This window comes from Anas acuta, chromosome 3 (genome assembly GCF_963932015.1).
Source record: "Anas acuta chromosome 3, bAnaAcu1.1, whole genome shotgun sequence".
In the NCBI taxonomy this organism is placed as follows: domain Eukaryota; kingdom Metazoa; phylum Chordata; class Aves; order Anseriformes; family Anatidae; genus Anas; species Anas acuta.
This window is the reverse complement of record NC_088981.1, coordinates 90,341,754-90,366,784: the sequence shown is the minus strand read 5'-3', so window position 1 is coordinate 90,366,784 and position 25,031 is coordinate 90,341,754. Positions and strand designations below refer to the sequence as shown.

At 37.4% G+C, this 25,031-nt stretch overlaps 1 protein-coding gene across 1 annotated transcript in view; it reads right to left on the bottom strand.

Annotated features, from left to right (window-relative positions):
* EYS (eyes shut homolog) overlaps nt 1-25,031 on the bottom strand; it is an 830,760-nt gene that overhangs the window by 533,418 nt on the left and 272,311 nt on the right. The window contains exon 20 of the mRNA XM_068678264.1: nt 23,434-23,555. Coding sequence (XP_068534365.1) covers nt 23,434-23,555 — 122 coding nt within the window. The remainder of the gene's footprint in view (nt 1-23,433; nt 23,556-25,031) is intronic.

Genomic DNA, 25,031 nt, shown 5'->3' with positions numbered 1-25,031 from the left:
TTGGGAAGGCCTTACCCTGAGCACTGGTCAAGCACTGGAACAGGCTTGTGATTCACAGGGAAGTGATTACAGACACAAGACTGTCAGTGTTCAAGAAGCATTTGGACAATGCTCTTAGATATACGGTTCAATGCTTAGGTTGCCTTGTGTGGAGTCAGGAGTTGAACTCGATGATCCTTGTGGGTTCCTTCCAACTCAGGGCATTCTACAGTTCTATGATTCTACAGATTCTTATATACTGTGAGGGAGTGTAGCTAGCGTACTGTTCATAATTAATCTTCTTAATGAAATTGACATATTTAAGTCATTGAAGAAACAGCATCTCAATTATTGTTCATTCCTCAAGCATGAAACAACTATTAAAAAATGACTAAAAAGCATATGTCCATAGCCAGAGGAGACTGGGAATGTTGCCTAGGCAATACAATCACTTTAGCCTTGGGAAAATGAAAATGCCAGACTCTTTGCTGTGCATTTTTTGTCTTCCCCTGTGTGCACACATGCAGAATGCACATTATTGTTCTTTATAGCACTGGGACTTCCCCATGCAGAGGCTTTCCAGGCTTGGACTTTTTTAGTACTCATTTAGTGACAGTCATCCCAGATGGCTAGCTAACCGTTAAGTGGCAACAGAGTAAAGTAGAAAGTGTATTGTATTTCACTATGCTGTTCAAAATGCACAGTTGTTTCTCAAAGCAAAAGAAAAAAAAAAAAAGTTTTTAAAAAGAAAGTAATATCTGAAACAGTCGGTTTTTACACTATAAATATATTTTAGGACAAAGCTAATTTTAAGATTCAGGTTATCATTTCTCAACTGATTTTAAAAATACTACATATATTCTATTAGTGTCTTCAAACATGAAAATCAGAAATCATAACACAAATCTTATATGAGAAACTGATAACAATTTTGAAGATCCTAAGCGGTTCTACAAAGACCATAATTTGCAGATAGTTTTTTTGAAGGACACAGACATACCAGAGCAACAATGTGCATGAAACAATGGACATATATAGCACTGGTAGCAAACAATTAGAGTTTTTCATTTTAGGAATGTCTCATACACTTGTGCTGTAGTTGAGGTAGAGTAACACATGCACTGTAAGAAACCAGAGCAGCTGGAAATGTTTACAGTCTTCTCTCAATAGTTTTTTTTTTTTTTTCATTATGTCTCAGGAATTGCATGTGAGTGAAATTGGAATAGCAGGGTTCTTGAACATTGCTCAGCATATGATGTATCAAGAAATAGATGTATCAAGAAACAAAATGTCATTGTCTTTAAAACTTGGAAACAAGGACTTGGAAATGTCTCCTTACCAGGGTTCTATTTCATATCACTAACTGAACTGCATCCAGACAGATGTGACACTGATATATAACTCAAGCTTGTCACACACTGAAGCTATGTATAGTCATTCACCTTTCAAAGAAAACACACATTCTTTGATACCTGCCAGTGCAGTGCTAACAACCAGCTGGTTCCTTCATGGTTCAATTCAGTTCCGTAATACACCTCTGTCAATTGGCAGATTATCAGTAAGAACTGTCTAAATGTCGTGTCCTTGCTCTGATGCCCCTTAGGGCTTGGGACACTAAGTAGTGTTTATTTGAAACATGAATGCTGAGTTTCATTTATGTTTGCTCCATGTGGAAAGGTAGATGCACTGTTACGGTCCAGTAAGAGTTAAATAATTTCAACCACTTGGCACATTTCATCTGACTCTGTTAAATGGACCACGGATTTTCTAGTGGGCGCAAAACCAGACAAACATATGGAGAACATTTATAGGCAATCAGCACACTTACACATAATTTGAGTGTCCTGGCTGACTAATGAGATTTCCAAGCTGCTGTCCATACTGAGATCACAGACTGCTGTTTCAAAAGACCTGTCCTTTATGAATCTGTTGGCCCAAGTAACTTTAAAACAACCATGTGTTCATATGCTTCCTAGCATCCATAAGGTTCAGACTTATTAGAGTTTTAGTTTAGATCATGACTATGTTTTTCCAGATTAATTTCCCAATTGACCTCACTTTGTGTGCTTTGCTTCACATCATATGGTGGGCTCTGACAACACAAACCAGATTACTTCAGAAAGAAACAGAACCAGAAGACAGGCTCCAAGAACACACTGCAGACCAACCAGTATTAAATATGGTCCCCAAAACTGCACTCAATACACCAGAACTAGTTCAGAATTATGAGTCCCTGACCCAAAACATGTATCTCATTTACAGCCAGTAAACTCCATTTTTGCTGCATCTCCAGTTGTTTCACTCTGCTTCTATTTGTCTGCACTACTTGGTGGTGTAGCAACACCCCTAGTTCAGGTACGCTATGAAGTGTGAGTGAAAAAGATATAATTTTTTCTTTCTTGGATTCCATTTCTGAACTCTTCACACTGATTAACACTTACTGTATTGTGGTGGTTTCACACTGATGGGAAGCTAAACTCTACCACACTGCTACCTCACTCCTTCTCAAAAGAACAAGTGGATGATGGAAAAATAAGCTGATGAGTTAACAGAAGGATGGGGAGATCCCACACCAATTAATTACTGTCATGGGAAAAACAGACTCAGCGTAAAGAACATTAATGTATTTTATTGCCCATTGCTAATACCAAACTAGAGAGTGAGAACTAAAACCAAACTAAAAACACCCTACCCTAACCTTCATCCACCCTCTTCCATCTCCTCCCCCCAAGTGGCACAGGGGAAATGGGGAATGGGGGTTGTGGTCAATCTATAGCACTTCCTCTCTGCCGCTCCTTCACGGTCACTCCCTGCCCCTGCTCCACATGGGGTCCCTCCCACGGGATGCCATCCTTCCCAAACTGAGCCTGCAGGGGCTGCCCACAGGCAGCAGCTCTTCAAGAACTGCTCCCACATAGCTCCATGCCACGGGGTCCATCTCCCAGGAGCAAACTGCTCCAGCATGAGTCCCACACGGGCGGCAGCTCCCCCCAGGCTCCATGCTCCTGCGTGGGCTCCTCTCCACGGGCTGCAGCTCTGGCCCAGGGCGTGCTCCTGCAGGAGCTCTCCATGGGCTGCAGCCTCCTTCAGGCCACATCTACCTGCTCCACCGGGGCTGCAGGGGGGCTGCAGCGTGGAGATCTGCTCCTTGTGGGACACATGGGCTGCAGGGGGACAGCCTGCTCCACCAGGGGCCTCTTCACAGGCCACAGGGGAACTTATGCTGCATGCATGGAGCACTTCCTGCCCTCCTGCTGCAGTGACCTTGGGGGCTGCAAAGCTGGTTCTCTCTTATTTCTCATTCTCTCTCCCAGCTGAAGTTGCACAGCAGATTTTTCCCTTCCTTAAATTTGCTCTTCCAGAGGCCCTCCCAGTGTTGCTCCCTGGCTTGGCTCTGGCCAACACTGGGTCTGTTTTGGAGCCAGCTGGAGCTGGTTCTAATCTGACACCGGGCAGCTGCTGGGCTCTGCTCACAGAGGCCATCGCACTACCACCAAAAGCTTGCCATACAAGCCCAATGCATGTATTTACATGGAAAGTCCCCTCCTTATGTGAATCAATCCCACAGTGGCTGCTACAGACTTTCAGCAAAGTACCTATATTAGTACATTTAAGAAGGTCCATTTACAGAATAATTTTTAAGAAAAGCGTGTAAAACTGATCTAAAGTAATGTGTAATGATACAGCTGGAATGTATTATTAGTTAGTAAAATCTGACCCGGTTTTAGTGCATGTCAATCTTAAATGGTATTTACTCTAAGATTAGACCAGAAGAACCTGAACTTTTTATCTTGGTATACTCACTTACACTCATGAAATGGTTGTTAAATAGATTACCCTTGCATTTTCAAGTGCAGTTATTTTATTGTCACATTTTGTCATTATAATTTCCTCCACCTAAGTGATTTGCACAGGTGTAAACCACCATTTGATCAATTCTTAATGTATAATATCTCTGCAATGCAATTCTTGGGCTCTACTTTTTGTCTTTACCTTTACACCATTCTCATATAAATTTATATGAGTGGTGAAAGGTATGTATTAAATTGTAAGTGGTTGGATCAGATACAGGAATCAAGCCTTTTATATTACAGAATCCTAAAACGGTAGAGTCTGGAAGGGACCTCTGGAGATTGTCTAGTTCAGCACCTCAGCTCACAGCAGTGTCATCTGAAAGCAGGCTGCACAGGACCTTGTCCAGTCTGAGTTTTAAATATCTTCAAGGATGGACATTTCACAACCTTTCTGGGCAACACTGTCCAGTGTTTGATCACCTTTACAGTCACAAAGATTTTTCGTACATTTAAGTGGATTTTACTGTATTTCAGTTTGTGCTCTGCCACACACACAAGCACATACACACACAGAGCCAAGGTTTCTTTCTACCAGGCTAAATAATCCCAGCTCTCTCAGGTTATTCCAATACTCCTCACCGCTTTTGCTGGACTTGCTCCACTAAGTCCATCTCTTTCCCATACACATCATCAGTAGGGTAAAACCAACCTGTCTCACAATAGAATCCAGAACTGGACACGACACTCCAGATGTGTCTCACCATTGCGTAACAGAGAGAATATATTATGTGTTTTGGCCTGCTGGCAATGCCCTTACTAACCCTTTTGGCCTTCTTTTCCAAAAGGGCACCTTGCTTTTTTATATACAAGTTGTTGTTCACCAGGACCCACAGTTCCTTTTCTGCAAAACCGCTTTGCAGCCATTTGCACCTCCCTTCCCCCTCTCCGCCCCCCCCCCCCCCCCCCCCCCCCCCCATCTGTACTGGTGCAAGACTGAAGCATTTGTTGAACTTCATGAGATTCCTCCTGGCCCAATTCTGCAGCTTTCCCAGTTCCATCCAAGTGGCAGCACAACTATATGATGTATCAGCCACTACTCCTAGTTGGAAATAGAAATGGTTTTCAGGAGGATTTGCATTATCACCTTTCCAGTTACGAAAGTGAGACCAAGTTGCTTCTAATTCTCCAGACTCTCCTTCTTGCCCTTCTCGAAGATAGGAGTGATAGTTGTGTCTTTCCACTCTTCAGGAATTCCTCTCAGCCACCAAGAATTTTCAAAGATTATCAAGAAATTATTCACAGGCCATCTGGATATGGTCCTGGGCAGCTGGTTCTAGGCATCCCAGCTTAATCAGGGGGCTTGGACAAGATGATTTCCAGAGGTCTGTTCCAACCTCAACCATTCTGTGATTCTAAGAGTGGCCTCATGACATCAGTCAGCTCTCTCAACTCATGTGAGTATATGCCATCATTTGCATGACTTGTTCATGTCCATTTTTTTAAATTTTGACTAATTTGAACCTCCTCCACCAAGGGTAAGTCTTTGTTCTAAAATTTCCCACAGGTCTCAGAGGCCCGAGAAACTGTGGTGGTATTTCTGTTTTAGACTACATTATGTATATCACGAAAATGGTAATTAAAAATCATGGTACTTTAAATCTTACCATCATATCAAGCAAGTTTGCCATTTGACTTGAATAGATACTCAGCAGCAGATGTTAAATAACTTTTCCAAAGTTTCCAAAGTTATAATTGACAGAACAGAGAAATCAGAATTTTTCCTATAGGATTTCTTTTTGTATTGGTGAGATATCTTTTTGGCAGGATGTTGCTCAACAGATAATGACAGGATATATTAAGAGCTAAAGTACTTGGTATTATATATGAAGCAGTAGTGAGTTGAATAAAATTGTAGGTCTACTTCTTGCATTAAAAAGGACCGTAGACATTTCAGTGGGGTTGTGTTTATGTCAAAGGTTCATGATATACAGATGCTTTAAGTAGCTGGTAAAAAAAAAAAGTCAAAAAAAAGTCAAATCATGGACCAAAAATGAAAGAATATAAGTGTAAACCACTCAGAAAGAATTCTTAAAACATAAATAATTTTAAAGCACAAAGATACAACTTAAAATCTCCTGTGAATAACAAGAAAAGCAAGCAGAATGGTATATTAAAAATAACTTTTTTTTTTTTTTTTTTTTTTTGGTGTGTGTGTGTGTGGTTGAGGAAATTAAGTGAAACTGTTTGACTTCTGGGATCAATTTGAGGCACAAGCTCTTCAACCAACCAATTACTGACCATGCTGCATTAGTGAGTCATACTGTTGGTAGAACTTAATACTGCCATAAGAATGAAAATATAAACAACAATTTATAACAAGGTCTTTAAACTCTGACTGCTTGGTGCTAATTCTCACCTTTTTATATCCTGCCTTTGTGCTATGAAAGCAGTACTTTTGCATATAAGAGTAAATATTTTACAGTACTGATTGAATAATAGTAGCTTCCAAATGTAGTTATTCACTTGTGGTATTTTTCACATAAGATACCATTTGTGAATGTGAAGAAAATTTTAAATGTGGAAAGTTAAATGCATTTTTATAATTTTATGTTTCTCAGAAAATGGTAGGTGCTTCTCAGAAGCAAATGAAAAAGTGGAGTATCCCCTTGTCCTGAGAACTTCTAAGCAGAAAATGGGAGAAGTGGAACCAGGAATCAATTCAATAACTTTATACGCATTCATAAGTGACCAGGACACAGCCACCCTGTTTTGGTTGCTAAAAAGCTTAAACAACATGTCTGTGACCATTTGATCTTAAAGCTCTCACATTGTTTAATTTACTATTATAGAAGAAGCCAATGAATCTACATTAAGATGGTGAACTTTTTGTTTCAGGTAATCTATTTCACTTACAAATGGAAATGTACTTCTACACACATGAACCTGGAAAATAGTACTGGACTGAAATACAAGGCATATGATGTCTAGCTGGAACAGAGTTAATCTGGAAGGAAACAGTTTATTCTAACTTTCAGGGATTTCTGGCTGGTGTTGAAGCTGTTCTGAGCAAACATAAGGCATTTATACAATACTACAACTCTTTGCATTAGTATGAACAATACAAGAATTATTCTAAATGTTAATAGGGAACTCTACAAAAGCTTTATATTTTGTAATGGCTCCAGGTGATGCAGTTCCCTATTACTAATTATTTTTGAAGTCCTGGTAGCATGCCTCAAAGAAGCAAATACATATTTAATTACTGCTTCAGAAAGCTTCTAGCTGTGTGCAAGTGTATTCCTACATAGGACTGCAAATAGTACTTATACTGTACCACAGTTTTGGAAGTCCAAAGCAAGTATCAAGGCACATCTTGAAATTGAAAGGGAGAATAATGAGGAAATGTTAAGAAGCTATCACAATTATTTGGGAAGGAAATTTTAGTCAATGGTTTTGATTTCAATTGGCCCTAAATCTGATGTAATCTCCTATTTTCACATTACTTCCCTAGTAGTAGCCTACAGAAATCAATTAGTATGATTATTCAATGAATGAATTTAATGTTTTCAGAATCAGTTCTTTTGTAAAAGTATAATCTATTGAAAATTAATCTTGAAAATTACTTTTTTTTTTTTTCTTGGGCAATTTAGAGTCATAAAACAGCCTGGGTTAGAAGGGTTCTCAAAAGATTGTCAGGGTCCATCCTTTTGCTGGCAAAAGGAGCCTAGATGAGATTATCTAACACCCTGTCCAACCACATCTTGAAAATATCCATTGATGGGCATGCTACCATGTCTCTGTAGAGGTTGTTTGAAAGATTGATCTCAGTGTAAAAAAAAAATGATTTCAGGTAGCCACCCTGTAAGTATGCTCTTTAAGTATATCTCAGCATATTTCAGAGTTCTCTGTTACAAGGCAAGACAAACTGAGTAAATACAAGCATACTATATATTTAATAGAGTTTGGTTTAAAAAGTTATCTCTGAAAGAGCATAAATAAGATACAGAAATAAGAGTCATCTGGCTCTTATGACAAATAATTCAGTATCAAACACATATATAGAACCTGCTGAATTGTTAGGGGTTTTCTTCAGCAGCCTCTTTACCAGTGTCATGAAAAATAGATAAAAGGACAAATTATAAAGAATGAAATTAAAAAGTACTGCAAGATATCTGCTGATTTAAACCAAAAAATAAAATATTTAAAGGGGCACTTTGCTTATTTGCCTCCCCCCCCAAAAAAAAAAAAAAAAAAAAAGAATTGTCAGGCAGGACTTGGTTACAGTCTCCAGTGATTAATTCTAACAGGGATTGCTTTTTTTTTTTTTTTCCTCTATTATTTATTGGTATTTTTGCTTGTCTGATATTGTAATGTAGCAGAAAGAAGGTTTCCATCTAACTTTTCTTTTATTTGTTCTCGTTTAGTGTCATGTAGAAGGAGTCCGTGTACATTTATTGCCTTTTTCCACTCATTGCCCACCTTGCTATAGAATATAGAATCATCACTGAATCTAATAAGCCAGAAAAATATTATTTATCAGAGGAAATGAGTTCCAGTGTTAGTCTGGAAAGCCAATGGAATCTTTTTGCTCAGTCCAGCTGAGTGAAATAAATTCAGAGATGTAAGATAAAAGTAACCTTGTAGATTACTACGCAAGAAATCATCACTGCAGTTTTAAGAACAAGCTTTTAGCAGAAATGAATTTCATGAAGTAAATTTCACTCATGCAGTTTTCAGCAATCACTCTAAGCATATTTTTTGAACATTTGAGGGTACGTGCTGTGCATGTATGGAGTAAAACAGTATTGCTAGAGTGGCTGACAATTTACTTTGCTACAACATTAGTGGCAAAATAAATGCACTGGCATATAGATTATAACATGCATTCCTTAAAACTTCAATGGCATGCAATTTATGTAAGTTATACACATTTAAAAGCAAATACTATGTAATATGATGTAACCAGGCTGAATTAATTGTGCTATATTTTCATGAAACTTTAAATGACTATATCTACATCAACACTGTCAATCAATCCTGAAGAATAGCAACAAATATCTCAAAACAGTTGGCACCGATGACCCAGCATCCATGCTACCTGGGCTCTGAGCGTTTTACTTTAGAATTGATTTTATCTAAACCCACGGACTGAAAGTCAGTGATTGGAGTCCATTATATCCCTGTGTGGAGAGCATTTTCAGTTTTAGTTTCAACCAAGGCAAATCCAGTTTGCATAATCCAACTCTTCTCCACAATGCAAATTATATGTGTAAGTGGCTACAGCTGGGAGATTTGCTTCAGAAGTGTTCTTGTAATATAAATGAAAATGCTAATGTAAACATACTCTACAATAACAAGACATTTTAAAGGATTTTTTTTTTGTTCATTTTTACTTTTGATTTACAAGATAGAAATGATCAGAAATGATTTGTTTAAAGAAAAATTAATTTAGCAACTGTGGCACAGAAGGAAAAAAAAAGGTGAAAAGGGCAAACGTTTGTTCATAGAGCAATTTAGTGTAAGAGAACTGAGTTGGTCTCAAATTAGCTAAGGCTGAATCCATGACTGATGAATGAAATTCAGAACAGTGAGCAAGAACTTTTCCCAGTGAGGGAAACAAGTTGGATTTGCGTTTGTTCTAAATTAATGAGCTAAAGCAGACAACCATTAAAAAGTTTGCCCAGTGTTAAAGAGCCATTTCAGAAGTCTATTAAGCCAATTTGAGCACTTTTATTTCCAGAACCTCTCTTGTGAGCACACCTTTTCAGGAAGTAGCATTACCACTAGCCTGAGACCTTTGAAATTTTACATCTAATTATAGCAATTTCTATGCTAACAGGTGAGATATAATTGTGGGAATTGGTGATTAGTGTGCATGTGGAAAGTAATACTTATGAGAAATATTCTGGAATAATTTATTTTGATACAATTAAAAGCCCACTTCTTCACATCCAACAATCAACATGCTAGGCACCGATAAATGTTTTTATTAAAGTATGAGCTTTGTAACATTAAAACTAACCTCTCATCAAACTCTTAAGTTATCCCATGCGTTTAGCCCTCTGTGACAGTGTACTCCCCCTCACCCCCTGGTTAAGCAGAGTGTGGGACGTAACAGAGCAGCTAACCATTGCGGGCAGCCGTGATGGGTATGCCCGGCCGTGCCAGCTGTATCCTGGATTCAGAAGAAACAGAGGACACACAGCCAAGGGCTGTCTGAGCAAGGCACCCCCACCCCACTCCCAACCCCAGTGCTGGCCAAATTTGGAAGAAAGTGCAACTTGAGCCAAATTTGGGAGAAACTAACATCAGGATGCAAATGTGCCCATAGGTCATTCATCTTACCCTGTAAATAGCAAGCAGCCCAAGAGCCCTTTGGGCTCTCCTGACACAGCTGCGGGTGGCACACCAGGACCTCCCCATGTGCAGGGATGGCCCAGGCAACTTGTGCAGAGTGCGAGGAGCCTTGTCACCACAGGTAGTCAGTAAGGGGATTGGGAGAGTGACAGCATGCCAGCGTGCTGGAATGGTGCTTAGTGACCGTGCCTTATAATCTCAGCTAAGCAGCATTAAGGATTCATGTAATGCGTATAATCCTTTAGATAAACTGTTGACCAAGCTTGGGACTAGGAGTAGATTCAGCTGCACCAAGGCTCCTTACTCCTACCACTCAAGGAGTTTAGAAAGCAAGGGGTCCACTCTGACTCTTGTGATTCATTAGGAGGGTTTCTTTGATGTAATGTCACCTAACGCAGTTCCTTATGTAGTCTCTGTGTAGTATATCATGTCTTTCATTTAGTATCTTTGACTAGTAAATAGAACCTTTTAAATAGTGTATAATTAAGTGTATCTTCCAGTTATAATTAGGTGTACCTTAATATCCCTGAATCTTTGTTAAGTTGTATAAGCTTTGATAAATCATTACTTTATGTCAATAAATCATGTAGTTGTTTCTGTCTTCTGAGTGAAGAGTACAGCATTTCCACCTGCGACTCCCTGCCGGCAAAATGTGACACCTGTTACAGCCTGCGTGATGCATGACCAATTTTGGATTCTTATGGTCAGTGAAGGACAACTTCCAGAGTCTGAACCCACGAGATATAAATTTCCAGCTGGAGGTATAGCATTTTGTAACAAAAGAGAGCCAGCATTAAGTGGATAGTCTGAGTGAAACTATAGCAATACGTACCAATGAGAGAATCTAATCTAGCTGGCAGTCAACACTGAACACCCCAAGGTCTTTCTAGTATGTATCAATTTAAAGTGTGCACAGGCAGGCAGCACAAATTCTGGATAATTCTGGATACTCTGGATTCTTCAGAGTATCTTTTGTAACGAATAGCGTATTGCATTCTTTACTGTTGAATCAGTTTAAATGTATAGGCACTATTATTATTATTTCTTAAGAAAAATATATTATAAAAAAGAAGAAGATCAGAAACTGGTAAAAGCATTTCTTTATCACATGGTCTGGCCATGCCCTTTTTGCATAGGTGCTGTGCAGTAAAACAGCATCTTGATTAAGGACAAAGGCAAAGGCAGCTAACACAACTGAGCTTTTCATATATTCTGACTGGGTATATGGCACGCACTATATCAGAATTGTGTATGCAAACAGAGAGAACATTTTCAGCAAGCAGAAAGGATAATCATACAGCATGGTGATTTAGAAGTGGCAGTAAACAGTGATACTGCAAATTCTGCACATGACAACAGTTTACTAAGGACGGAGCAAAATTAGATGAATCAGCAACAAAGAATAGCTAAAATGCAATGTTTCTTAATTATTATTGAAAATTAATGCTTGAAATTATTTAAGCTCAACATATATATTAAGAAAATATGCTTCTTTCTGTGAAACTGCCCTGACTAGTAAGATGAGAACCATGTAACAGAATTGATAAAGGTCTTCTAAAGAGACTCCTTAGAACTTTTTTCTACCTTTAACCAATTTTAACCTTTTAACCAGTGCAATGACTAATTGTCATCTCTGAAGAAAAAGGCATTCCTCATGATGGCATTCCTCAGTAGATACATTTCTTTCACATGTTTTCCATATACATGTTACGCTAGGTATGCAATCAGCCATAAAAAAAGTCCAATGTCAAGTCTTATGTGCAGCACTATCTGTTAGTGCCCATCCCTGTATGCTCTGACAACCACTTTACCAAGGTAAAAGATGCTCATAGCTTGGTTTTCACTCACAGTTTGCTAGCAAGACAGGCAGAAAAGAATTTCAAAATCTAAAGGACAGCAGATGACAGAACTTGCAAGTAACTTAAAAAAAAAAAAAAGTGCTAACCATTTTTTTTCTCAGGTACTTACCATGCAGATAAGTACCAATTACTTCTTGCAGACCTCAAGGTAGTTCTAAATAGACATAAACAACTGGACAGACCTACTAAAATGAGCAATTCACCTGCTATTCAGTGCATGGCAAGCATAAGCAGATAAATGGAGTTAGCTGTTCTGCGTCTTTTGGATGAAATATTTCACGTTCTATTATTTATTCCTTTAGAACTTTGTTATGACAGGGACACCATAGACTAGACTGTATTTGACAGAGTAGAAGTTACATAAAAACTTACTCTAGAAATGCAAACGACTTCAGCCATATACAAAACTATTTCATTTTCTTGAAATAAAGAGCAAAAGCCTTCCTACTACCTGGTGAAAACGGTTTTGTTTCACTCGTGTAGCATTTATTTTGAGAGGAAAAATAGTGTAATGCTTGCAAGGTTGTATGAAGGGAAATGCACGTAGGATAGATGCATCTTTGATACTAACTTCAGGAGGGGCTTGACTTTATGGCATAACTGTCCAACGTAGGAACACAAGGCTTGTTTTTTCTCGGTATCTGAGAAATAATGTAAGTTCTTGTTTCATATGGAAACAGTCTGAAGTCAATGGGAGCATTCCCAGAATCAGGCACTTGTAACTAGGAGTATGACAGTCTATGCTTAAAAATATATTTTCCCTTAAATATATTAAATAATATATTTTCCCTTTACTTTTCCCTGAAGTAAATATGTTCATAAATATAAAGGATGTTTACGAAGAACATTTTATTGCTTTTTTTTGTCATTCTATTCTACTATTGAAACATCATAGCATCAGACTTTTAATTTGGTATGCAAAGAGCTGCATTTACCTTGATATCTAAACCAGTCTTTTTGAAGTGGAAAAATATTTTGCTGTATGTTCATTTTTATATTTTCCCTCTTAATATCACATAAGTTCTTTTTTTTAGAAATCAAAATTTCAGTATAAAAGTTTCTGTCTTAAACTGACCCTGTAGTGAAAATGGACAACGTTATGTCAAAAGCCTTGATATGATTTCTGAAAAAGTCATTCAAACAAAATAATCAAAGGACCATCAGACAAGCAGCCTAAGGGCACCAAGGTATTGATAAGTCTAACGCTGTTTTTAAGCTTCAGAAAGAGAATATTCAGTTGCTTTCTGGCCAAAATAGAAAACTCCCTGCTGAAAATGATACAGTAATTGGCACAGCTGGCTGTATAGGATCAATGATTTATATTGCCAAGGAAGGATTATCAGAAGACTTGATTTTGTTTGATGTTTGATTATCAGTTTATTATAACAGCACCCAGCAGTGCCTCTAAAGTTAAGGGTTAGATGCTTTTTCCTTTATGAAATTATTGGAGAAGAGTTGCTAATGTAGGCAAATTTGCTTAGACTAGAAACTTGGTATCCTTGGGTAAGCTCTCTTCTTTCTTAGAAGGAAAAAAGGAGAAAACAGATGGAATCCAATTTTTATAAATAGGATTTCTTTTTGTGGGAAACAGATAAAGGGACGAGCAGACCTGGAGTCAGAACTATTTTAGATCTTTGTTTTTCTCCTTCAATACGAAACTTGTGAAGATCTGTGTTTAATAACTATGGATAATGTTCTGGACTTTTTTTTTTCCTTAAAAAATATTAAAAATTTGCTTGGCAATGGTAATACATGTCAAGTGTCTGCCACGGTATCCAAAAAACTAACCCTGGAATTAGAATTAGAATATATTATTTAGTGGCACTCTGAAGTCAACAACAATTTTTCTGTCAGCTACTGTGGTAGCAGAGCAAGGCCAGGGCTTTTCAAATATTGCTGTGAACATGTAGCATCTGTTCACGCTCAAGAGTGAAAAAGGTCTACTATATGATGACAGAAAATGGCTTGCTTAAAAAAAATAAAAAAATCTGTGTGATGACTTAGATCCATTACATTTATTTTTCATAAAAATGTATACCAAAAGGAAAATGCAGGATTTGCAAAATCAGATACTCAAAACAAAGGAAATGTCAGAATTAAATTTTCTATGATTCATTAAATTTAGCCCCTCTGCACCCCCATACCATGAAAGAGTCTTTATCCACTTGAAATAAATAATTTTCCATCACTTCATTCAGTGCATAAAAAAGCATGAGGATACTGGTCTGCTCTAGAGATGCAGTACAGGAAAGCATGTTTGTTTCTCTTCACTTGTATTTGGAATAATGGAAGCCAGAAAAGAATAGTTAGTTCTACGGTTCCAGTTGAATGTTACCCTAAATAAATTAAAACAAATACTATGTTAGCTGAAGGTGGCATAACCTAGAAGGTAACTTTTTATAGATAGAATTAATTCTTCACTTTTGTTATTTTCTGAATTTTCAGTTTAAGGTATGATTTTCAGATCTGCTTAGCACTCACCACCTGCAACCGAAGCCAATAGGTTGTGTTTTCAACTGCAAAGTACCTATTTGAAAGATGCTTAGCTTCTTCAATGACAAATATAACAAAAACACATCATGAGAAAATGAGCAAACCTGTTCTCAGAACAGTGTTTAGAGGACACTTGAAATTGTCTGGCCAGAATCATACAGCTTGACTTTAAAGAAATGACTGATTGCAATAAAAACTGGTGTGTGAAATTGCAGTCCAAGAGCTCCTTTTCAGTAATTGTCCTGATGCTCACACTTATCCCACAGTAAATGGATTAATTCATCAAAATTTTACTGAAAAATAAATTTAATCTTATTTTTTGTGTGCTGTATGGAAAAGACATATGAGGGCAGTTATGAAAGACTGATTGCAGGTCTTTGAATTTCCTCATTCGACTTATTTCAGAGTGATTTCCTTGTGGACCTATAACCGTTTGTGAGCCTCTGCTCTGTAATTTTACTAAATACAAACAATTTACTGTGTCCACTTCTCTGCAGCTAAATCCTCATGTTAGAATACCCCTCCTCTTGGGACAACGATCTATAGGCCTGAGTCTCTGTAATAAAACTGCCAGTCTTTTGATGCTTTTGAAGGTACAAACACCTCATATCCTGCCTCAAATAAAATGTTAGTCTCCATACCACACAAAAATCAGGGGGTTAGGGCTTTGCTTTCCACAAATGGGCCATTGTTCTCCAGGCTGTTCCCTACACTGTGAAGTTCTTCAGTTTTATTCCCTGCTGTCACTTATTTTCTCTGTCCAGCCTCCTTGCTGCTGGCATAACCTAGAGCTTACACACCATCTGGGACCACCTTCCTGTTCCTTTATCACACTGATTTGCCATCTGTTCAGAAATCTCATTGGAAAACACATCTTTAGCTGCCTGTTAGTTTCCTTTTCCTCCTCTTTGTAACAATTTTATTCAATTCTGTACAGTATTTAAAATTCAGTTTATGTAAATGACAACAGAAGACTTACATGCCCATGGCATTTACAGACGCTTATTGGGTAAAGCCAAAAATTTCCACGTGTCTAAAATTTCTTTCAAATTAAAGCATTTAAAACACTATAATAAATAAAACAAATAAGTTAGCTGGAAAGCTAATGAACAATTGGTCACTTTTATCTTTAATAGTTTCTGTTTTTCTCTTGCTTGTTTGCTGACTTCAACTTTCAATTAGATGAGTAAGGGATAATACATCATAATCACTTCCTCCAAGCAATGTACAATTCTGTGGATCAATGTTAAGGACATTATCCTAAATAAGTAAGTCAATAGTTAATTTTGTACATTCCAATGGCTTTGATTCAAATGGACTTAATAGAGCACAAAGGACTACAACACATAATGACCAAGTTTTTAGTCTGTGCACGACTATAGTCACTAGCTCTGCAGTACAAGGCAGATGAGGGACTTCTTTCACTAGGTCTTTTACAAAAACAAACAAAAACCAACCAAACAAACAAAAAACCACCTTTTATTGAAGGACTGTGGGGACACCATTCTTTCTCTCTCTCTCTCTTTTTTTTTTTTAAATATTAGCATTAGAAGTTTCCAGAACAACTGCTGCAGTTACTAGTTTCTTAAGTGAACTTCAGCTGTTGTGTTTCTCTCTTCTGGAATGTGTAATTGGTAATCTGAAAATGATTTGTCAAACAGCACATTCACAATTTTAGCACGTGGATTCTCTCAATGAAGTCCATTTGTAAGCTTAAAGTCACATACATACAACTCAACTTGAATTTATGCGACCTGGGAACTATTAACAGCTGATTGCTTCTTATATACTGCGTGACATTCATGGTACATAGTCTGACCTTTAGTTCAATCTAGGTGCTATTTCAGACCAATTTCAGTGGCAGATTTTGTTTGCTTTATTGAGACCTTAGAGAATTTCCAGTCCCACAGAAATCTGGAAATGTTTCATTGATGCAAGCCTATCTGGTCTCTGTTCGCATTTCAAATGTCAGACCACCTGCTCTTATCAGCTAGGAGGCAGAGCCTCCTGAGGCAGAGTTACTTCATCATACCATGAGCATCTCCGGATGTTCTAAAATAAAGTTCTGGAAAGTACAGGAGGTTCTGTTTTAAATGGAAGACAAATTTATGAAATTAGGGTTGTAGAACATCTGAGTTGAAATGGACCCACAAGGATCATCACATCCAACTTATATCGACTTGATGTTAGTGCAAATTATGTTAGTGCAAATTATGTTAGTGCAAAGACCTAATTTATTCTTTTTAGGGGGTGGAAGGGGAGTAACGTGAACTATTAACAGTTAAGAGAACTATTACTTTTAATCATAGTTCTCTATGACAGAGTTCCTTCTAATCAACCGTTTTTTTACAACTTAGGTAATGAGCTAACCTACTTGTGGGTAATGCTCTTGAAATATGATCCATTGGATAGATCTCTTGTCTATTAACTCTCAATATTTTTCCTGATTTTTCTTTCTTGGAGGAAAAAGAAGTATTGATGGTACTATCTCTCCCTTCCTCCCTCCTTCATATAAGCCTTCCAAACATAAGTTCCTAAAAAAAGTGTTACTGAAATTCACTTTGTTATGAGTCCTTTTATTCTACCACTTTATAAACAGAAATGACAAAAGTAATTATTGCTTCTTTAGATTCAAATTAGTAAAAATATTTTACTGTTTGTATCTTTCAGTTTTATTCTATTTTTATTCATTACTTATATACTGTATGCAGAAAGCTTCACTCTCCCTTTCCTTTCCTCAGCTACTGAGGACTACACCTTTCTTTTTCAGAAACAACACTACAGCCTTTCAACCATTCTTATACTTCTCATTCTATTATTTTGATCCATCAGTTTGACTGAAAAATTAAATTACTTCTGCATGCATGTAAATCTGAGATTTCACAATATTTTTGTAGTAATGGCCAAATGTTTCTTAGAATAGTGAAACTAAAAAACACTTACTTAGATTTTTATCAGGATTTTTTCATAATATATACATAAATAGTAATTGGTTTATGTACGGCGAATGGTGGCAAACCAATCTGCCCTGGCATCAGTCTCTTTTTTCAGTGTCTTAAGTCTTAATTTTTTTTATAGTTAGTTCACAAAACAAAATTACAATTCTGGTTGGTCTGAGTGATATTCACCAATATATGGGACAGGAACCTATGCTAAAAGTATTTACATCTTTTAATGTTTGCTGGCCTAGCAGACCTGATGAAGGAAGTAACTGGTTCCTCTTACTCATGTCTCAGAGTAGTTGCAATAAGTAAAATTACTTCTTCTTTCGTGAAACTTCTATATAAAAGAACTTTATAATTTGTCACCCACTATGTAAAATAGATGGAGCCTGTAATGTTAGTAAGATGACTTTTCTAGTTTTAAAGAGTCATCTGTTAATTCTATATGTCTTACCCTTAACACTTTATTTCTGTTATAATGCATGTATATATACATTAACATATGGTTAATGTGATGCCCAGCCATTTCAAAGTACAAAGAAAGCTGGGAACTGAGTCATTAATAGCTGTCTTAAATTTATCTGAGCAACATACATTTTGAGTCCTTTGTTAAAAATATTTGTCACTACATTTTGGCATACAGGCATGGAGCACTCCAGTGCTAGAATCTCAGGAATGTGACTGCTGTGTTCTCTCCTCTCTATACGCAGTTAAGTAAAACACTGTTTTTATCATTCTAGCTGTTGCTCACTACTTGTCTTACATCAGCATTGGGAATACTTCTCAGGTGAGAATTTTATGGTATTGAGTATCTTTATCATGGAGAAACCTTAAAAATCTGGTCCACCACCAGAAAGAATGACTAATCCATTATGATGTAGTTGTATATGCTAGTCATTTAGGAACTTCAGCTGTATCAGAATGAATACACTCACAGAGTGTATACATCTGAGAATGAGAATGTATACACTCACAGAGTGTATACATCTGAGATGAATACACAGAGTGTATTCATCTCAGAATGAATACACTCAATCCCCTTTCTCAACAGGATGGGGAGAGCATAGAAAACAAGATGGAAAAAAGAATCTTGTGGACTGAGATGAAAGCATTTTAATGAAAGAAAAGCAAAAGTTATGCATGGAAGCAAACGGGGAAAAAAAACCCTTTACTTTCCATCAGCAGGTAATGTCCAGCCACTTCCTGGGAAGCAGGGCCTCAGTATGCGTAGCAATTGCTTCAGAAGACCAAGGCCTTCCTAACAAATATCACCCCCTCCTCCTTTCGCCCCAGCTTTTGGTGCTGAACATGACATCAAAAGGTATGGAATATCTCTTTGGGCAGTTTAGATCAGATGCCCCATCTATGTCCCCTTTCAATTTTTTGCTCACCTCCAGCCTAACGAAGAAACCACAAGTTTTAATGTTTTTGCTCTTTCTTTCCCCCCCCAGTCCACGGTGGGGACAGAGTCACTGAGCAGCTATGTGGTGCTTATCCACCAGCTGGGGTCAACCCACCATACAGGAGTGTCATTCTCTCTACCAATTTGTGCTGGTGCATAGTTAATATAACAAGGTTATCTAGTTTTAAAGCTCTGTATTATGCTACATTACCAACACCAAAGAGGAAAAAGACCTATCACAAGTGTCTTTCTGGCAATGCTAATTGTCTCTGTCAACTTCTCACTTTGACCTAGAAAAAATGCATCACAGGCATTTGAGCTGTTGGACTGCATTCGCTTAGCCAATTAGAATCATAGAATCATAGAATATCCTGAGTTGGAAGGGACCCTTAAGGATCATCAAGTCCAACTCTTGACACCGCACAGGTCTACCCAAAAGTTCAGACCACGTGACTAACTGCACAGTCCAATCTCTTAAATTTAGACAGGCTCGGTGCAGTGACCACTTCCCTGGGGAGCCTGTTCCAGTGTGCAACCACCCTCTCTGTGAAGAACCCCCTCCTGATGTCAAGCCTAAATTTCCCCTGCCTCAGCTTAACCCCGTTCCCGCGGGTCCTGTCACTGGTGTTAATGGAGAAAAGGTCTCCTGCCTCTCGACACCCCCTTACGAGGAAGTTGTAGACTGCGATGAGGTCTCCCCTCAGCCTCCTCTTCTCCAGGCTGAACAGGCCCAGTGCCCTCAGCCGTTCCTCGTACGTCTTCCCCTCCAGGCCTTTCACCATCTTCGTAGCCCTCCTCTGGACACTCTCCAACAGTTTCATGTCCTTTTTATACTGTGGTGCCCAGAACTGCACACAGTACTCGAGGTGAGGCCGCACCAGCGCAGAGTAGAGCGGGACAATCACCTCCCTCGACCTACTAGCGATGCCGTGCTTGATGCACCCCAGGACACGGTTGGCCCTCCTGGCTGCCAGGGCACACTGCTGGCTCATATTCAACTTGCTGTCTACCACGACCCCCAGATCCCTCTCTTCTAGGCTGCTCTCCAGCGTCTCATCGCCCAGTCTGTACGTGCAGCCAGGGTTTCCCCGTCCCAGGTGCAGGACCCGGCACTTGCTCTTATTGAACTTCATGCGGTTGGCGATCGCCCAGCTCTCCAACCTATCCAGATCCCTCTGCAAGGCCTTTCCACCCTCAACAGAGTCCACAACTCCTCCAGGTTTGGTGTCATCAGCAAACTTGCTCAAAATACCTTCTATATTAACTACTGTTGAGCCACTAAAGGGTCTACTAATATGACTGATAGTGACTTGTCTTGGTGTATAGTAGCTCCTGGGTGGTTGGAATTCTTGGATGCAGTAGAAATTCAGAGCCTCCTTAAGCTGACCTAGTTGTGCCATTCAGCTGTGTACTTCACCTGTCTGGAGACTTAAGGAAAGGCTGTGCAGTATATGTTGCAATTACAGAGTACATTTGAATTCTTTCTCACATTAAGATCTTTAGTCCTTGACTTGTATAATAAGGCAACTCTAATTTATCTTTGGAATAAAAGGATGGCTGATAGAGAAATTATGAATCTTCTGAGATATCCATCTGTTTTTAAGTCTTCCTTGATTATGCCTCAGTTCCCCATTCCTCAATTTATTACCTTTTTTAAGGAGGAGGAGGAGCCCCTTAAACTTGGAAAATTCATCCTCTAAAAAATCATTATGTCAATACGTGTTCTTTTACAGATACTCTGGCTGAGGAAGGAGGAACGAGTCTTCTTCCATTTTTATGAATATATTGTTAATTCATTAATCTTAATCCATCACTGAGAAATTTTACTGTACAAAACTGCATCATTTGAAATGGAAGAAGTTCAGTACCCTTTGATAGTGAACACAGTAAGAAGGAAATTGCATGCCAAATAACACCATCCTATACAAACTGAATAATGCAGTCACTTAGTGAGATAGTCTTTTATGTCCCTTAATGGAGTCAACATATAAGATGAACCACACAAAAGTTATTTCATAAACTTGTACCAGAAGTATTATTTTAATTAAATATAATTCTGAGAAGAATAGAGAAAGTCTAAATATTGAATAGCAACACGTTACTATTGCTATAGCTAAATAAAACTTCTACTAATTCCCTATTTCTTGTCTTACAAATTACAAGCTGCTACTAACTTTTAAAAATGAGTAGAGAACATTCTGTATTTCTTTTTCTTTTTTTTTTTATGAGCATAAATTCATATTACTACCAAAAATGACAATGAATAGTCTTCCAGTGAAAAAAAAAAAAAAGGTCTTACATGTATGTGCACATTAAGTAACATCAGAATGAGCATTTCCTTTTGAATGTTTTCTATAATGTTAACAACATATGTGAACCACGTTGAGAAAGCCACTGAAAAAGATCAAATGCAAGGTCTAAAATTACACCATGCCATTAAGTTTCTAACGTATTTATTTCCTTTAGTTAGCCACTGAATCCATATACAATAAATTTTTTACTTTTTAACGTCAGGCTTCTCAGTCTGCATGCTTCTCACTGATTTGCTGTGTCACAGTCCATTTACAACAAAATGTCACAGATCTGTGACAAGGAAGATGAGAAATGTATAGCTACTGCAGGGCAAAACCAAACACAAATGAATCAAGAAAACAAAAGCATGAAAGGCATATGAAGAAAAATCTAAAATTGTATTAAAAGTTGCCACGAGCTACCATTTTTCCTCAGGTTTAATTTTGCATAAACAAAACACTCCCCTGGATCAATATTACAACTCACTCAGTGAAGCCTAGCAGACATTCTTGGTGAGATGATATGTTTATCCTATAAAGAACCCCATAATTTTGTCAATTCCTGATATATTATTTTAGAGGGGAAAGGTCTTGTTTTAACTTCTGCTTTTTTAAAAAACAAAAACAAATCGTGTTTTTTTTTGTTTTAACTTTTTGCATTTCAATGCATCAGCTGGAGACAGGAGTAATACATGCAATGTTTACATATAAAGCAGTTTCATAATAGCAGGATAACACATTTCTTCTGAGCTTAAAATTTATTTCTGGAACCCTCTCTAGCCTGATTTTAAGATGGCAATATGCGTCCAGTTTGAGAGCTTGAAATTTTAATTACAGTCTAATGTTAAAAAAATATATGGATTTGCAATAATGGCCAAAGACCAGACCAAAAACATCACAAGCTCTGTGGTCTCTGTAGCAAGCATTGAATTTTGTCCAAGGCATTTACTAGTTCTTGAAGTACATTTACAAAATGTTTTATGCTATGTGTAAGGTATTCAGACTGTGAAAAGATGAAACAACTCTGGAAATTAGAGAATTTGAGAAAATTCTTTTGAAGAAGCTAACTTCTGTTAAAATTTAGAAAATAGTGATAGCTGTGGGTTACCACCATGATTTGTCAGAAAGAAGCGCAATTTCTTTATCTATGTACTAAAGAAAAAGAAAAAAGCCAAACCAACCAACCAACCAAACTAGACATCACCCTCACCCCCAACAATTCCAAGCTCCTTGGATTGGAGTCAACTGGGAATGCAGACACCTAAACATGGGTGTCTACTTCAGCCTAGCCATACAGTCAGGGGCACTACAGGGTTGTTCAGATCATCCAAAGGGGACATCTACAAGATCAGTGGCTGAATTATCTCTGGGTTGTGCTGACTGCACCATCAAGGACTCACAGTATCATTGGAGGGTGCTTAGACACTTAGCTCATATATAGACACAAACTTTTAGGTGTCTTAGTCTGAATTCTACACCTCATTTCCTTAATTTCATTTTCTCACAAGAGTACTTGGAGAAACTAGAAGAAATAATAATAATAATAATAAACTTTCTTCCTTCCTTCCTTTTTTTTTTTTTTTTTTTTTTTTGTTTAACCCCATCTAATTTCTCTGACAGTATGAATGTTCCCAAAAGATAATATGTATACTATACAGTGTTAGTGTCCCTACTGAAAACAAATTGATTCCTGACAGATTCCTGGAGGGTCTGACACAGAACATGGGCCACTTCTAGTGCCAAAGATTACACAATGTAAATGCTTTTTCTCCTCCTTTCCTTCCATGAAGGAATCAGTTGGTAGACTGTTTTTATTTCTGAGAAGAAAGAAGTTACCTTTAACACCTTCCAAGTTTCAAGAACTAATAAAACTTAAGAATTCTGAAAGGAAATGATGAAGTACTTAAAAAAAAAAAAAAAAAAAAAAAAAAAAAAAAGCGTCTTACTCTGCAAAATGGCTTTAAAGCCTCTTTGAGACTAATGTCATCGGCATAAACAAGTATTACTGTCATGGTTACAATGAGGCCATAAACACACTTAGTTGAAAATATTATCCTCTTTTAAAATTCCTCAAATAACCATATTGACTGAATAACTGATTTTAAATGGTAAAAACCTTCTTCTCACCTCATTGCCTATATCATTATAAATAAATAAATAAATAATAATAATAAAAAAGCAATGACTGTAAAGCCTAATTATAAAACTCTGCAGGTGTACAGATTAAGTGGGGGTTCAGAACTTGCAATAGTATTGCTTTAAATTTTAGGAAGAAAACTGAATGATCATTTTAATTAAAAAATATTCTGTACTAACCAAATGCAGATCAACACACGTAGAATTGTGTTCACAAGCGTTGATTATGCAGTCATCAATGTCCTGCTCACATTTCAGTCCTGCATATCCTGGATTGCACAAACAATAGAAGCCATCGACAACTGTAACAAAGATAGGAGTGTTTCAGAATTAACAACTGAATGTAGTATATTACAGAAATGACTACCCTGGAAAATACTTGGACTGTCTTTACCTGAAAGGTGTGGACATGTTAAAAATTGAAATAAATGAAATACATTACCTCAAAACATTTTTTAAAATATGTAAACAGATTACTGCACTGCATTTTACTTAAACAATTCCAATGTTTTGACATAAGAATTATAAATCAATGCTTCTGAAAACGTGATGACAACTTATAAACTGTGCAGAAACTATATAAGACTTTAATATTGTGCCTGAGATAGGAATGGTTAAACACTGTAAGGTTTTTGTTTGCTTTCGGTGGTGGGGGGAGATTGTTTTGTTTTGTAAGGAATGCCTCACATTATACCACTATATTAAAGGAAAACTTGTTTCAGTTGAAATTGGCAGCTCGATCTATGATAGATTTCCATGCTTCATTTCAATCTTATCATGCTAATGATAAGAATTCTATCCGTTTTTCATCGTTAATGACCTAAAGGGAGAGGAATCTTCAGAGTACTACATTCGTATAAGGAGTTCGTGAGAGCAATAATTGCAGCTCTTACAGGTCTGGATTTATTATCAACTCAAAGAGGTCCCTGGGTTCTTCATTATCTCTGAGATTTACCACAGAATCTATGTTGTCATTGCGTCTGTACACATAGTTGCTATTATATTCATTAAATGCTTTAAGTCCTTCAGAGCAGCAGCATTTTTTATCTGCTCAGAGCTCCCCACCTTCCTCAGGATTCCACATTTCTGCAGTCAGTGTGCAGAGTGCAGATGAACTGAGACATCCATATGATACAAGTCAATTTCAGAGGCAACACAAAGACAAGCCACCCACAAAGAGATCTGGCACTTTGTTAGTATGAATAACTTTACTACATCTCATCTAAATTCCAGTTCAAAAATCTCTCTTAACTAATATACAGTAAATAGAAAACATCAGTAAACATCTTGGGAAATAATCTTTACTAGATAAAATATGAACTGTATTCCACCTTAAACCACTCACCTTATTCCCATGTATGAAAACGTGGAATTCTTAAAGCTCATTTATAATCATTATTTTTAACTAGGAAAGTATTATGCAAAGATATATTTTGCGATTTGGGGTCAGATCTCTAAGACATCTTTCAAAAACAGTACATTAATTAGATCTTCTGTAAATTTGTCTAAAAATACTGAATTTCAGGGAAATTCTCAAGTCATCATTCTCATTTAGAAAGAGATATGGGAAAACTGGAGAGGGCTGCAGCAGAAGACAAGCAGGTTTGTCCAGTGCTTAAAGTATGGGACCTATAAGGAAAGGTTATGTCATCTGGGTTTGCTTTGTATTAGTACCTTTGGGGAAGGTTTAATAGTTAGAGGGTTAGGTAATAATAACTTCAAGAGCAGTTACAATAATGACAACTGAATTTCTCTCAGTAGTGACAGGCAATATAAGA